Source organism: Cheilinus undulatus, linkage group 24 (genome assembly GCF_018320785.1).
Source record: "Cheilinus undulatus linkage group 24, ASM1832078v1, whole genome shotgun sequence".
NCBI lineage: Eukaryota > Metazoa > Chordata > Actinopteri > Labriformes > Labridae > Cheilinus > Cheilinus undulatus.
In genome coordinates, this window is record NC_054888.1 from 20,575,530 (window position 1) to 20,592,451 (window position 16,922).

The following is a 16,922-nucleotide window of genomic DNA, read 5'->3' on the forward strand; positions in this document are numbered from 1 at the left end:
CCATCCAACTGGATTTAAACAAGAAGCACGACTTCTGCTGGGAAAGAGGACAGGAGAATGATTCAGGCAGTGTATCTCTAATGAAACTTCAAACAACACTGCCATCTTCAGACGATAACAGAAAATATCGTTCAAGCTAATTACAGGTAACAGAAAGATGTTCTGACTGAAGAGCAGTAGAGGACATCATCGACATCTGCAGTGACTTAAAATGAGTCTGCAATTAAAAATCTCCTTAAACATCTGGTAATGATTCAAATGTTTGCTTTAGATTGTCTGTAATGATAGATGATTGGTGTTTGTGGTGTAACTGATTAAAAAAAAGTCGTATTTCTGTTTAACTACACGCGTGGCTGAGTTAGATGAGAGAAGAAATGTGTGATAAAATGCTGTGGACAGAATGACCTTTGACAAAGGTCAAAGTTTGTGAGTTTGTGGTGGAATAATTATGAAAATCGTAGAATCATGTGGTTCAGAGGCATTCTGGCTGTAAAAAATATTTAACAAGATTGAAGGACGAAGAAAATTCATTTTTGAAAAGCATGGACAGGAGCAATATCAAACCAGCACGACTTTTTGTTCAGGCTCTTCCTTTACAAAACTTTGTGCCTTCATTACCCATAATGCAATGTGTTGACTTGCAGTGCTGTCAGAAATTAAAACCTGATTAAAACTTTGCTGTAGCATACATAGGTAGTGCTCATAATGTTGCAGGCCACTTGGGTGTAGACTTAACACCGAAGTGTAAATCAGGCTTAAGGCACAGTGATTCTTATAACAGCTAATGAGCCTGCAGCAAAGATGAGGAGCAGACTGGGGAGGTTTCATGTCTTTCTAGAACAATAACAGATTGTTTATGTTTTTCTTTTTTAATTTTTCAAGCTTTTAGTCTTCATTTTGAGCTGACATGAAGTATGGAAACACTTTATTGGGATAAAATGCAAGTTTTAAGACCTACCAAGACAAGAAGCACCAGAATGATTTATATTTAAACTGTAATCTAGGAATATTTTAGCACTAAGAGCTGCTGTGAAACCACAGCTGAGTCAGAACAAGGATGAGTGTAGAATAAAACATTATTACACCCCCCCCATTATCACGGCTGCAGTTTGGCCCTATCAGATGAAGCTGTGCTGAGACAGAACTGGGTGACAGCCTGGTAAGCAGCGGTGTGGTGAGTCGGGGCATATGACAGCTCACCAGGGAGCTGAATCCTCAGCGAACAGACCCTGGCGCTGCAGCTCCTGGCTGGGATCCATCACTTCACCTCCTCGGGCTTATTTATAGAGCTCGGCCTCAGAGGGAAGCACGTGAGCGCGAGCTGGAGTGTGGCGTGTGTGTGCTCTGCAGGGATCCCATGCTCCAGGGATTACACAGAGTTTGATGCAGTGAGATAGCTGAGCCACAAATCTCTGCAAGCAGAGCGACACAGCTTCTACCTCCAGACTTATTATACTGTGTGTTTACTATCTGCCCTCCTAAATCACTCCGATTAAACAGATCAGGACTAAAGCCGGACAACATTTGGAAAAAGACTGGTTCACTTTCAAACTAACTTGGACCAGGCATCGCACTGAATACAAATGTGTACATATTATAGCTTCATGCTAATTTTAAACCAGGAGAAAGCTTTTTATCCAAGCCTGCAGTGGAGGGTTAACACAATCAGAACTTCTGATCTGAGGATCCAGTTTGGTTTGACAATTTAGAATTCCTCCCACTGATCTCATCAAGCCAACACTGCTGATGGCTCTATGTAAAAGTCATGAGGAGATTTTAGGCTGGAAGTAAAGGTGCTGAACTAGAAAAGCAAGCAGATTCCCTTAAGACAACACTGCTAATTACGTGACATTTAAGGCCAAGAGCAGATGTCTCACAGTGGCAGCTGGTGTTTGAAGAATTGGACTGTGGGCTTTGGTGGGCTTTAAACTGGAAGTTTGAGTGCATTAAGCTGTTTGTCTACAAACATTAGGGTCTGTGTCATTGACTGAAGAAAATACTGGACAAAGCCAGAATGATGTCAGCCATTTGGTGACTGGACGCCCCTTCAGTAAATCTGATCCATGGTGACCACCTTGTTAAAGACACTGTCTCAAACTAGCTTTGGATCAACCCAAAAATAAAAGAAGAGACTGAGCTGAGGCGGGTCTGACAAACGGCTATATCATACTGACTTGCAGTCATATCAGCCATGCCCCTACTAATGTCTAAATCTTGATTTAAACCAAAAAGGACAAGTACTAAACACATCCACTGTGTGGACACAGAAAGATGAACTCATGACATGACCAAAATTATTTTAAGCCAGGCTGTAAACATCTTTAATTCTACCTTAAGTGGACATTTTAACATGGGGTGTCTGAGACTTGTGCTGCTTCTGCAGACACCCTCTAGTGGAAGATCTGCAATTTTTTTCTTTTAAGGTTTATTTTGTGCATTTTTGTGCTTTTATTTGATAGAGGAGGATAGTGGATAGAGTCGGAAACAGGGATGAGAGCGGGGGAGAGACATGCGGTAAAGGGCCTCAGGCCAGATTCAAACCCGGGCTGTCCGTGTACATGGGGCACGCATTAACCACTCGGCCACCTGCGCCCCAGTTTTTAGTACTTCCTCATTGGCTTCATTTTTCTACTATAGGGGTTACCATTTAGCCTGTGTCTATAGACACAGCCTCACTTCAGGGAACATTTTATTGACACTTGTTGATGCAGGACTACAAAAGATGACCTCTTTTTGAAATGGCTCTATTTTCTTTTATCATCAAAAAAGATTATTTGATTGTCGCTTGATGTTTTTTCTGACTCATAAATGTTTGTCTCGTCTTGTGTTTCAGATGTGTCCAGAGCAACATCGTATTGCTCACTCAGGCCTTCAGAAAGAAGTTTGTCATCCCAGATTTCCAGTCGTTCTGTGCCCACATCGATGATCTCTATGAGACGGCTAAACCCATGTCTGGAGGGCAGGTGAGTGACACCGATAGAGCACAAAAAGCAGAACTAAATGAGGAGCAAACTCACTGTTTAAATACGATATTAAGCTGACAGTGTTATCATATTCCTACTTTAGGTGGCCGACTACATTCCCCAGCTGGCACGCTTTAGTCCGGACCTGTGGGCTGTCTCCCTGTGCACTGTGGACGGACAGAGGTATTACTGAAAGAATAACTCTTTCCTTATCTCTGACCGAAGAAGCAAATATTCTTAGCCCCTGAAAACTGTAATTCACTCTCAGCTCATTTGAAAAGTTAACTTCTTCAGGAGCGTAATTTCTCTGTCTGATTTTCAGGCACACTGTTGGCGACACAAAGGTCCCTTTCTGTCTGCAGTCTTGTGTGAAGCCACTGAAATACGCCATCGCTGTTCATGACCACGGCACCGAGTATGTGCACCGCTTCATCGGCAAAGAGCCCAGCGGTTTACGGTTCAACAAGCTCTTCCTGAATGAGGACGGTGAGAGGAAACACACTCGCCTGCTCCTATGTTTGCATGGCGACTCGGCCAGCTGTGGTTGAATTGTCTCTCTGGGCTCACACTTTCACTGTAAGAGGATCCATCTCCAGGCCCGGTTGCTATGGAAGTGAGATGAATTGTTAATGAAAGGGTGCAGCACCACAGCAGAGTAAAACAGAACAGCTAGTATGTAACAGAGAGTGGAGATAACCTTGAAATACAACAAGCTGCTGGCATGTGGCAGTAAAAAGTAACCAACCCTGACACTGAGACTGTCGTAGTGTTTGAGGGTATAAAAAGGCACATGCTGTTTACTTCAATATTACATTACCAGTCTTTATACTGGTAAGTCTATCAGCCAGTTCTCTACATCTGACAGTGCTAAAGAGCATGAACAGTTCACTGTTTGCAGACATCTCTCTCAGTAAAATAACAGTTCCTTTTTGAATGAAGTCTGGTGCAGGTCACCTGGTTCTCTGTCTTTGTTGTTGCCTAACAGAGCTTGCAGCGTGCTCAATCCAGCTGTTTATTTTACACGTTTTCATTTTTTAACATGGTCCTGGCCGGACGCTTGTATAAGCAGATTAAACCCAGAGGGAGAGTTGTGCACCACTGCACACATTGTTAAGGTTCATTGTTACATAGTGAATTATTAATCTTTAGTATGTTAATTCCTTTGGATATTAGGTTACATTTATCATTAAGTTTTCTTTAAAACTGCCTCATACCAGCTTTGACTGTTTCATAGTGTTTTGAGTTTTATTTTCTCCATTATTTTGGCTGTGCTCATCATTCCCCAGCCTTCATATTGAGTAAAGGCTGATTTTTTTTTATGGAGGTTTGGATTCCCAATGAATCATTATTACAACACCATTTCACGCTGTGAAAACAGTTGAGTCTCCTTTGACCATAATTTGGAAGATTGACTTCCACTGAAACCACATTCCTGTTTTATCTTCCTTAAAATGAAGGTCAATGGCAGTGATTCCCAGTTCTGTTCCCCTTGTTGTTCACAGTGGTGCATGCAGTTATTCACAAACCTGGGAAACAGGGTTCCTGTGATTCCCATGGCATTTTTTTCATTGCTCTGATTCATGCACACGAACATGGAAATGCACATGTGTGTGCATGATCAGTACAGGGTTCTGGATGTCTGTGCCAAGTGTGGCAAATTTGTGTGCAAGCACACTGAACGACTGTTTGCTTTGGAGCAGTGGTTCTCAACCGGTGGGTCAGGACCCAAAAGTTGGTTGCAAAGGTCTTTCAGTGGGTTGTGAATTGGTGCTAGAAAAAAATGTGGTAAAAGGTCTTTAAAAGTGTGTTGAAAAAAGCACATCCATACATTTGTATAGATGTTCCAGTGATAACGAGTAAATTTAGATGTTTTTCTCAAGGTTTCAACATATTCATACCCTTTCCTTCTGTTATAGAATTGGTTTCCCTAACATAATGAGGAAATTCTTTGACCAATTACCTAACTGTTTTTTTTTTCTCTTTTTTTCATGTTTTTTTTTCCATTTAGGATCCATACTGCAGTATTTTTCATCAAAAACACTTGTTTATAATTGAATAATTTCAGGAATCTGTGTCGCAGTTGGTTCACAAGGAGTTAGTGGTAGGTCCTGACTCTAGACCAGTTGAGAACCACTGTCTAAGAGGATGACAGTAATAGTGATAGAGGACAGTTTGTCTTAGTAAAAGTGAAAGATTCAGTTAAATCATTTTTATTTAAAAGAAATGAATGAAAATCCTTTGTGGAATTGATCAAAAATTGTTATTCTACAAGGGGGAGAGTAGCATGGCCATTTTTTGGCCACAGGAGGAAATTAAAGGACTTTTTTACCCATGTCAGACTGGAATCATTACAGAGGAATCATCTGTTAGTGTGTTAAAAATGTTAACCATATTTGTTCTTCTATAAATGCAAATAAATGGTGGTAATTCAAACAGGCATTTTAGGGATTAACTTGTGCATTCATAGGGACTTACATCAGTTGGAGATGCTTTAATAAAAACAAGAAAAAAAGAAAATAGATATGTCAAAAAAAGGCGACACAATACAGAAGTAATTCAGAAGTTTAACCTTAAGGCAGCTCAAGGGTTAACTGTGTATTTACCTGTTGAATTTGGATTACCCCATCTAAAAAGTCTCTCCACTTTTACATGTCAGATCACATCATCTCACTGTTTCTTTTCCCCTGCAGATAAACCACACAACCCCATGGTAAATGCTGGAGCTATCGTCTGTACCTCCCTCATTAAGGTAAGCTGCAGTATTTTACTGACAGTATCATGATTGTTGTATGAATATTTGAAAAACTGATTAGCTTCAGTTAAAAACAAATCAGGATACATGAATGTTTTTATCCTTTTATTAGAAAACTACTTTCAGAGTTTCTTTTATTCTCTCGCTACACCTAAGAGCTCATAGATCACAACATATTATGTGTAATGGTTTTAAAAAGCAGATTCCAGTTCTAATATTTGTATTTCTAAAGAGCAACGAGAAAGTCAGACAAAGTTTCATCCAAAGAGAAAGTGTACGAGTAGAATTATAATCTTGTGTTTCCGGCAGATTACTGTATCCGGGACAGATTAAGGTTATAGATAATCACGCTAAAAGGGGATTTGTTTGAAAGCAGCCATCGCTTAGCAGACATTCTGCACACAGACACAGACGGTTTACAGTACAGGGAGTTGGAGAGTAGCTTTGCCACCTGAATGTTTCATTAAATCTCGTCCTCTGACCTTCACGCTCATAGGGACGTCTCAGCTAGGAACTCGGAGCACACCTGCTGAATTTAGACTCAAATTAAAAAGAAACCTTCAGTGACTCTGACTCCGTCTGTCCTCAAGTGGCTGCTGAGGATCAGGACACTCTCCCTTTAGGACAATGAGTGATTTAATTACACAGAGACGATCCATAGGACGCAATTAGGAAGACTCTCTGTGCTAAAACTGTTATTGATTTATCAGGAATATCAGATGCTATTTAGCTCTTTTCAGTGAGTCCATGATGTGGAGCAGAAACCAACCACAGAGGGTATGCACTGACGTCACGTTTCCACTATACCACTCCTGCTGAATTGGAGTGTCAAATTTTCATAGACATGACTGCTTTGAGTAGAGATAACCAATGAAAATGAGAGTTGAGGTGGCAGCTTAAATTGAGAATATTTGAAATCTTACAAACACAGGAAGGAAAATGAAGTGGAGTTTAGAATTTATTCATCACTCACTGAATGCATGTAGGCTCTGTGATATGATTCCGACAGTATTTGCTACTGCAACTGCAGAGCTTCTTCCTACAGCTTAATGAACATGATGCTTCTTCTCTAAACATTTCTATAAACAGTTATCAGCTGAAGATCTTGACTGCCTGCAGAGAACATCACCAAGAAATAATTACTAAAAAGTGTGTACTTTTCAGATGAATTAAAGCCAATAACAGCTTACTTCCTACTGATACAAGCACATGCATTGCTGCTCTGTGGCTCCAGTAACTCTGCCTGCTGTGACATGACATGCATACCCTCTGTTCAGTGAAGGTTGGCTGCAGTAGCAGAATTTAGGTCCGACACTTAAAGACACTTAAAAGCCACAGAGTAACTGTTTTATTTTTTCACATGACACCAGCTGTGCAAAAACTTTATGGACGAGCACAGGAATCATCCAGTGTTGTTTATTTTGATCATATCATGTGGGAATGTTGGCATAGATTAAAAAAACACATTTGGATACTGAAAATTTGCTTTAAGAGCAACATGGTTTTAAAATTTATCAGCAAGAAAATGGTAAAGTGGTAACTCTTCTTTCTTTTTCAGTTTGATTCTGTCAATCATTTCCGTATGATATGACAATCATCAGCCAATCCCTCTACCCCTTTAATCCAGCCAATCACTGCTAAGATTCTTGAAGATGAAGTTTAAATCACTGATTTGATCTTTTGATTGGAGAAATAAATCAGGGACTGTGTGCATGCGCCTCCCCCTCCTCTGTCCTCTTTTTCAGTCTAGATTAAATCTCCTCATTGCAATGTTACCTTTTCAAGGCTCGTTGTGTGGTTTTATGTGTTGTTGCATATTTTACAGCATTAGGATCTTTGGGAAATTATGACCACTGCAACAGGTCAATGACGTTGGTAATTTTTCCTTTTTAATTATTTTTCCCCTCTTCTGTCTGGATTTGTGAGAAGCTTTTAGCCTTCACATGGCTGTTTATGAATGTTAATACTTTTCACTGCATTCTCCAAAAACTGTTTATACGTCTGGATTATAAACAGTACAGCTATGACTCCAACACTGGTTTTAAATCATTCTCCATTCTTCTGTAGAGTTTTATTTTAGTCCGTCTCAGTCAGTCAGTAAAGATAAATAAATCCCAGTTACTCCTCTTTAGTTACAGCTTTTTTTTCTGCTACAGACAGCTGATATAATCCACAACAGATGTTTAGAAACCAAATGTGAATTCACACTGCGAGCCAAATGCTATAAAACTACCCTTCTAATTACTTTAACCAGCCAAAGTTCATTTTTAAACTGACAGTTGTCTTAAATGCACAGTATAGATTAAGCTGCCAAGAGGGTTTTAAGTCAAAACAATAACAGAAGATTACTCCCCAGCCTCCCCCCCTCATATTGAAAACAAACCAAACGGACCTTAGTCAAGATGAACGAGGGAGTTTGGGCAACAGAATATGCTGACGATGGTAGAGAATAATCATCGTCAGTCACAAGTAAGCAGCGCAAAACATGAATGAGATACAGCAGCACCCTGTAGCAGTCTTTCACATAACATCTGGTACTTCCATGTCAGTGATAAACATATGTCTGTCATATGAGCAGACCTAAGGGCTGCTCAGTGATGGAAAAATCATAATCAAATTTAATTTGATGTGTAGGTCATGACTAGCAAACAGGATTACTCATTGATTTTTTTTCTTAAACACTGTTTAACTTTCTGAACATGTCAAAAAACAAGCAGTAAATGAACATAAGTGGGAAAAAATGTGAGTTTAGAGTGTTGATCATATAATACTAGTAATAATGAATAAATAGAAATAAATGTACTGTGTTGTGAGTTCATTCTAATATACTCTTGAGGCCAAAATAAATTGATAAACAGTAACATATACTAGGGTTGAGTATCAAAATCCAGTAACCTGTTGGTATGGGTACCAGCACATCCATTACAGCCCAGACTGAAATACAACGCTGATTCGGAACTTTATTTTAGCAGAGCATGAAATTCTTTTAGTTGTTTTAGTGTCCGGAGCAATGTCTGTTCTGCTCTTTCGTTCGTCTCTGACACAGGGCCAGTTGGCCTTATCTTATCCTATGTTCTGCTGGCAGCTTTTAAAAATGTTTATCTGAATCATTTACGATACCAAGCTAGCTTTTATTCACTCACCAACCTTTTAAAACTTTAAAGTATCGATTCAGGCAGCATTTAGGCACCATAATCATTAAAAAAAGTATTAATTTAGCACTAGTATTGAAAAAAAAACATGCAATACCCAAGCATAACATTGACCACACAGGTACAGTAATCCTTTAATCTCTATTATCTTGTCTTCATGATTGTACAAAGCCAACATTGTTATTGAAGTTGAGATTGATTAATTACCCAGTCCTACTGCAATAATCCTGAAATAATAGTGCACACCTATGTTTTATGAGCCTCACCTCTACCTGACATGTGGCTTTTTGAAACTTTATAAAACATAAGTAAGTTTATCTAAAATATAAATTGCTGGAGTGTCCCTTTAATTCCTTTTTAAACATGCTCATCATGAGACTCGCAGTGTGAATGCGCCTTAAAGAAAACTAATTTTAAACACCCTCCACATAAATGCAGCTGTAGTGTATGAAGACGAACCACAGCTAACCTCACTCAGTAGTTTAGTATGATTTTAATCAGGATTAGATTATGACAGTTTTCTTTGAGACTTTTATTTATTTTCCATTTATTAAAAAGAGACTGTGAGTGTATTAACTGTTTCTGTTTCACCTCCTCCATCTCCAGCTATTCTCCACCTCTAATCTTAATTCATTGATTGTTTTGATTGGTCACATGACTGATGAGTTCAGCCTTTGATTTAAACAGTAGTGATTTTATCTTACACTGTTTTCTGTTAATATGATAGAGCTATGGATCATTCACAGTAGTGCTAATGTCATGACTTGGTTATTGTTTAAAATGCGAGATAAAAATGTCACTGTTTGTTCTGCTTGTGTTTCAGCAAGGGGCGAGCAACGCAGAGAAGTTTGATTATGTGAGTATCAATGTCATCTTAACAGACAATCACTGACTTTGTTAAAGAAACGTTCAAAGTGAAGGAACAGATGCAGAAAAACACATATTTGTTTTACTTTGGCAGTAATAACCTGACACATCAGGTAGACTGATATGGATGTTGTTGATCTGTTTTATTTTGGTTTCAGGTCATGAACTTCATGAATAAACTAGCTGGAAACGAGTATGTGGGCTTCAGCAATGCCACGTGAGTATAAAAGCACATCAGTGCTGAAATATACTGAAGCGCGGAGGTAGAGATATGCTCAGTGTGTCTACATGCAGGAAGAAATATCCTAATTGCACCAACAGTAAAGCACAGAGCACATTCAGATGAAAATTTCCCACGTTTTAGTTGCAAGAAGCACCTTGCCGTACCTACTGTTACATAGTTCATCTTTTTCCTTCTGTGATCGATTCTCTCCTGACGCTTGGAGACAAGGCGGTAGCTCAACTGTGACCTTAGCTCGACTTAACTGTGCATGTAAACGCACTGAGTCTGGCTCTGAATGAATGGTTAAACATGTGAGTCAGGAAGTCTTTGAAGTATAAAGATGAATCCAAGGTCACAGAGTTTTTTATAACTCTAGCTGAGTCATAATGTTTAAAAACGTATTTTAAAAAAAAATCTGTGTGTTCCAGTTTCCAGTCAGAGCGAGAATCCGGAGACAGAAACTTCGCCATTGGATACTACCTGAAGGAGAAGAAGGTAAGGTCAAAGGTCATCTACAGCTGAGTTGTGAGAGGAGTTTGAGATATTTTTACTCATTCACCTTATGTAGGTTTACTGTCATTTGAATCATTTTTGCAACTTAATTGAATAAACTGAATGTTTTGCTATATTACTGCTATATGCTGTTCTCTTTAACTTCTCCTTTAAGACACTGCTGGTGTCTTTCTTCCGTATAATAATCACATTTAGTAAAATTAACACTTGTGTTTTTGTTTCAGTGTTTCCCTGAAGGGACAGACATGACTTCCATCCTCGACTTCTACTTCCAGGTAAATGAGGCTCAGGGTTACTATAAAGAAGTCCATAAGGAAAGCTTGTTACAGCTCTCTAAAAACCTGCAAAAGATGTTAAAACACTTTGGTTTCATTGGACTAAAATTCTGTGTTTACTGGGATTTAATGTGGTGGATGTAACAGGAAAAATCTATAAGAGGAAACGCCAGATTTTCTGATGTTGTCAGCAATGTTCGCTCTGTAAAACTAGTATTACAAATCTGTTTATTTATCTTTTCCCGTAGCTTTGCTCCATCGAGGTGACCTGTGAGAGCGCCAGTGTCATGGCGGCCACTCTGGCTAACGGCGGTTTCTGTCCAATCACAGGCGAGCGTGTTTTGAGCCCTGAGGCAGTGCGAAACACTCTGAGTCTGATGCATTCCTGCGGCATGTACGACTTCTCGGGACAGTTTGCTTTCCACGTCAGTATCTCACCTATCTAACATTTAACCACTCCTCCTGAATAGGAGCACTCCGGACTTCCTGTCAACACATCTTCCCCTTCCTGTTTCAGGTCGGGCTGCCTGCCAAATCAGGCGTCGCTGGTGGAATTCTGCTGGTCGTTCCAAATGTGATGGGCATCATGTGTTGGTCTCCTCCACTTGACAAGCTGGGCAACAGTGTCAGAGGAATCCAGTTCTGCACAGTAATAGAAACACTTCTCTATGGATTGGTTTACTTCAGCTGTGCCAGAATCCTTGTGATGTTGAGTAAATGGTCCAAGTTCTAAATTTAATATTTTTTCTTCCGTCTATGAGAAGGACCATGTTTGTGCTTTGGTTGTGGAATCAGAAAATGCCTTGAAAAAAAAAAAAATCACAACCACAAATCACACAGAACAGATCAAATCTGGAGGATTTTTTTATCAAAATCTATAATCTGTTTTAATAAAAAGCACAAAGGATGTACTACAGAATAACTGTATGATTACAGACGTTCAACCATCATCTTTATGCAGGAATAAATAAAATACAGCATCAAAATGTATACCATTATTTGGCTGGAAACTTGCAGAGCATTTAATATATTTATCGCTGTAAGCACAGAAGTAGTTACCAGTGAAATCCTGCTGTGGTCATTGTTGCTGCATGTTTTTATTGTGCAGAGCTCCCAGTGTTGAGAACAGAGAGGTGGGACTGACATAAGCTCTGTCTTTTCTGAGCTGTCATTTTGTGTTAAAACTATAAAAAAGCTTGTATGAATTTACCGAGCTTAACTAATGAGAAAATGTTTGATAAAACCAGCATGTAAAACCAGGTGTGCATGTTCATCAAGCAGATCAGCTGATGTTCCTCTCCTCCTCAGGACCTCGTCTCTCTCTGTAACTTCCACAACTATGACAACCTGAGACACTTCGCTAAAAAGCTCGATCCTCGCAGGGAGGGAGGAGACCAGAGGGTGAGACCCACAGATATGCTCCTTCATCAGCTTCCCTCCTCTTTCTCCTTCTCCTGCTCTTATCCCTCCTAAAGTTTTCAAAAATCACTTCCTGATCTCTTTGGTTTACTGTAAGAGAAAGATTCTTGGGATTCTTTAAGAACAGAGGAATCCTTTAATAGACCGGGGAACATTTTTCTGACATTCTGCGTCACATCCTTCCTCTCTGGCAGGTTGGAGGCTGTTTGACCATGTGTCATGTGTTTTAATCCTCAGCGCCACCTGGTGGCTGATAAATGTATCACTTAACCCACTATTTAAAAAAAAAAAAAGTCAGTCCTAGACTTGACCCTACCAAAATGATCATCATATTTCACATCCTGTTTTATATTTTTCTAATTCTAAAAGTTAGGCACGAGAAAGAGGAAATATAAATCTAGAGGTTATGTTTTATTTTCTGACTGTATATTTGTCGTGATGTCAGTTTTGTTTTTGCTTGTTGTGTTTCAGGTGAAGTCAGTGATTAATCTGCTGTTTGCTGCTTACACCGGAGACGTCTCTGCCCTGAGGAGGTGACATAATCCTAAAGTGTTTTTCTATTCTTCTGCTTGAGTGTTTCCTTGTGCATTCTTCGTCATCAACATGATGTTTTTAAACAAACTGTGTGATGTTTGGGCTGCAGGTTTGCGTTGTCCTCCATGGACATGGAGCAGAGAGACTACGACTCCAGGACGGCCCTGCACGTGGCAGCTGCTGAAGGTAAACACACTTATAGTGATGTTTAATGACAGATTCATTCTTGCAGAACTAATAATGTAAGAGTGTGTTTGTGTGTTTTAGGACATGCAGAGGTGGTGCGCTTCCTGCTGGAGGCATGTAAAGTCAACCCAGTGCCCAGAGACAGGTAACAGTCCAGCAGCAGGAGACAGACTCCACGTTTATAAGTCTTGTGGATCTTCACTGGTCTCAGGATTAATTTAAACATGGTTAACCTGTTGAAGATTTGATTTAGTATCTTGAGTAATACTGCAGGTTACATCTTCACTTTTCTTTTGTTTTTATTACTGCACATGGCTCATGGATGAAGACAAGCTGTCAGACAAATATTAGCTCCCTCTTTTTTTATTTAGAGCAGTGGTTCCCCCCTCCTGAGGGAGCTGGACAGTTCTCTGGGATTCTTCTTGATTCTTCTTTATAATTTTATCTATGCAGGTGGGGAAACACACCAATGGATGAGGCGGTTCACTTCGGCCATCACGACGTGGTGACCATCCTCCGAGATTACCACACTCAGTACAGCCCACCAGACCCAACCACGGATAAGCAGAGCGCAGAGAAGAACCTGGACGGGATGCTCTGAGTGAGAGAAGACGTAGAAATCCCTTAGAGAGTCCTTAAATCAGGAGGTCAGAGAGGAAAACACTCACACGTAGGAACTGTTAGGAACATAAAACTGTAAAAAGGAAAAACAAACTTTAGAAACAACGTAGATAACAGTCCTTTAAACACAGCCCTCCAGTGTAAAAGCTCCTCATGTGGTTTAGCTGTTGTAGGTTTTTGTATATTACTGTATTTCTGTTTCATTTCTTCTGTGTTCCATCATCAGCCATCAGTAGGAAGTGACCAGCCGCCAGCTGAATGCTGGGTAATTTTGGCTGCGGCTGGTGAGTTTGAAGACTCACTGTTGACTTTCTTATTCTGAAAAGGTAAAACAGGAAGTAACAAGTGTAATTTGGAGTCCAGGTAGTGTTAAAAAGCTATAGATGTTTTCACATAGATGCTGCCTGGGCCACTACTGTTCACAGAAGTAATACGTCTACATAGGCGCCATTTTGGAGAGGGGTGTAGCTGCGGCTGAAACGTTTGTGAAAATAATCACCATGAAATGTGGAATGGTTTTAAAGCCATAGTCATTGATTTACCTTCACTCCTCCAAAATGGCGCTCCTGTAGTGGCGTGTCAGAGCCCAAAGCTTCATCTCTGTGTGTTTATGTCTACTAAAAACCTTCATGATCATCACAACATGGTGGAATGTATCTTCCCCCAAACACAGGGTGTGTTTGTGTTAAATTTATTTATCTATTTAAGATAAAACTGTACATTCATGTAACACGTGTGTGTGAGTGAGCAAGTGTTTCTGAGGTGAGGTGTAAATACGTACAGGTGTATAGTCGTAGCTCTGTAGTCGGTGGATTTTAAACACGAGGTCGATTTCACTCAAACACTGTTTATTCTTTTTAAAACGTTTTTGGCGTTTACATCAGTGAAATATTCGCCTTTAAATTAAAAATGAGTTAAAACATTTTTCTTTTTGTTACCTAATGTTTTTTTGTTTTTACCCCTAAAACTGGATTAATTTTGCACCGTTTCACTGAAATATTTGATATTTATTTTTTTGTATCATGAAGAAATAACGTAAACAAGTCGGCCAAAGGTGAGCGTGTTTGTCGTCTCAGAGATTTAAAGAGTTTGTGACACTGCCAGCACTGACAGCTTGAATCCAAGAAAGTTTGATTCTACTTTTTTTAGATTGTTTTTAGACATCTGAGCTCACTCATAACTGCACTCAACACAGAAACAACAAAAGGAGGAGTTAAACATTCATGCTGAGCAGCCTAAAGCTCCTCACAGATCAGAAATGGTGTTATCAGTGTTGCACACATTCATCAGTGATGAATATGAGAGCAGAACGAGTCAGCAACACATCCAATACCTGTTGTACTGAATTACAAGACAGATTTTGGTGCTTTATTTTGGTCCCTCATCACCCTGATGCCATCCCCATCACTCAATGAAAGGCACAAAATACATTGTGATTTGTGCATTTGTTTTATTTCAGCAGAGCATGAACGTCCCCTGAGGTCACAACATTTACAGCTACTCTGAAGGTCATGACAGAAAGGGAGGTCAGGATTCTTTGTCAGCCATCATGATTGACAGTAAAGCCGCTGTAACTAGCCATGGATTGGTTGGCCGTGTCGTAGTTGGAAGAGTTTTTCTTCAGCCATGACTGCGGCTCTGAATGAATGAAAACTGAACACCTGAGTGCTCGCTAAAGCTGCTGAATTTAATGGAAATAAACCCAAGAAACTCTACAGACAGTCCTGAATTTTAACTCAACTCTCTGATTAGTTATTTACTGCAGCAATGCACCTTGGGATATATGATGACACTTCTGTCATCACCGAAACGTTTTTCTCTGTTGAGTGCAGCTCTTCTTTTATTAACACTTGAAGTCACGTTTAAGTCTTTATCATGTTTGAACAGAAATGTGTAGACTGTGTAATGTATCACATGATTTCTGATGGTTTCTATGGAAACGCCAGATCTAAATACACTAAAGTACCGGAGCTTTATAACACAGATTGTTTTGTGCAGATGAGTCTGTCTTACTTGAACAGTTGTGTCAGTGTTTTCCAGAACTTTCCTGTGTTTGTAGCGTGTTTGAAGTTTGGATGTTTTTCCCTTTTTTGTTTTTTTTTTTTTGTTTTGTTTTGTTTTGTTTTTTTACAAACTGAACGTGGCAATCAACACGTACATGATGTTAACAATCCATAGTGAAATTATTTATCCCTCTGGCTGATTAATTCAGTCTGTTATTTAAAATGAATCAAAAAGAAGCACAAAAATGTCCCTGGAGGAAGACTCACACTAGACGATTCTGAGTCAGCCTGATCCAGAATTATAAATATCAAACATGTCTAACGTTTATTATTCAACATCAGGAGCAGTAAAATACTCACATTGACACCACACACACTTTATTATCTGGTTCCATGAGCACTGAATCAGTCTAAAATCGTCTAATGTGACGTCAGCCAAAAAGCTGCAATCTTCAAAGAGACAATTAGCAATAGAGAAACGATGATTGTACCAGAAAATCAGCAATATTGGCCTGAAGTCTGCTCCCTCCCTGCAGCTCCGCTCTCTCTGCTGTCGTCTGTGATATGAAGTGATGTTTGTGTGCAGCTGAAGTATCTGAATGTAACGTGTTCGGTGTCGTTCTGTTTCTTCTTCATGTGTTTCTGCTGCCGAGTGTCAAAGGCAGCTCAGATATTTATTCACAGATCAAACATTTAATAAAAGTAATAAAATTCAACGCATGGATGTCCCGTCTTTTGTGTTTAATCTCTTTATTTAACATTTTTAAGCATTCTCTGACATTTAAAATATTAAATATTGCACGTGATGGAGAGAATTTAATACAGACAGGATGTAGCAAAGAGACAGAGTAAACAGCAGCATCTCCTCTCTGCTCCACGTCTGTTCTGAATAAAGAGTACATCAGAGTCACTGACACTCGGTTTTAGCCATTCAGTCAGAACCAAAACATCAGCCTGAGAATCTAAGCCATATCTAATTTTTCATGTCTGGATCGGACTTCTGATGTTAAGATGTATAAAGCTGAAACCTTGCCGGGATCTGAGGGTCCTTAGTGAATTTGAAGTTTGTAATTATATAAGGGGATTCTGGAGTTATACAGATTAGATCAACATAATTTAGACCATTCTGAGACCTACTGCTCTAAAATGTAGTCCTTGGAGACTTCTCCTGATTAGATGAGTTGGTGGGTTATACTATGTTTTGGCCAGTAGAGGGCGTTATGTTCATTAGAACTGGGTTAATGACCTTTAGATGAACCAGGTGTGAGTGAGGAGTAAACTGTCATGCTGTACTTGGTGGGTGGAATGCGGTTTTATTTTGCTGATTTTAAAGTTAACTGGATAATGCTGGAAAAAGAAGTTTTCTCATCAGTGTCAATCTGAACTCCAGATCTGCAATCCCTTTCTCCAGATG

General features: G+C 39.5%; 1 protein-coding gene across 1 annotated transcript in view; it reads left to right on the forward strand.

Annotated features, from left to right (window-relative positions):
* glsa (glutaminase a) overlaps positions 1 to 16,226 on the forward strand; it is a 31,446-nt gene extending 15,220 nt beyond the window's left edge. The window contains exons 4-18 of the mRNA XM_041781931.1: positions 2,834 to 2,963; positions 3,067 to 3,146; positions 3,286 to 3,449; positions 5,654 to 5,712; positions 9,691 to 9,723; positions 9,893 to 9,951; positions 10,386 to 10,452; positions 10,695 to 10,745; positions 10,994 to 11,170; positions 11,263 to 11,394; positions 12,054 to 12,146; positions 12,636 to 12,697; positions 12,808 to 12,884; positions 12,966 to 13,029; positions 13,338 to 16,226. Coding sequence (XP_041637865.1) covers positions 2,834 to 2,963; positions 3,067 to 3,146; positions 3,286 to 3,449; positions 5,654 to 5,712; positions 9,691 to 9,723; positions 9,893 to 9,951; positions 10,386 to 10,452; positions 10,695 to 10,745; positions 10,994 to 11,170; positions 11,263 to 11,394; positions 12,054 to 12,146; positions 12,636 to 12,697; positions 12,808 to 12,884; positions 12,966 to 13,029; positions 13,338 to 13,485 — 1,396 coding nt within the window. The 3' untranslated portion in view covers positions 13,486 to 16,226. The remainder of the gene's footprint in view (positions 1 to 2,833; positions 2,964 to 3,066; positions 3,147 to 3,285; positions 3,450 to 5,653; positions 5,713 to 9,690; positions 9,724 to 9,892; positions 9,952 to 10,385; positions 10,453 to 10,694; positions 10,746 to 10,993; positions 11,171 to 11,262; positions 11,395 to 12,053; positions 12,147 to 12,635; positions 12,698 to 12,807; positions 12,885 to 12,965; positions 13,030 to 13,337) is intronic.
* Positions 16,227 to 16,922: the final 696 nt, after the last annotated feature.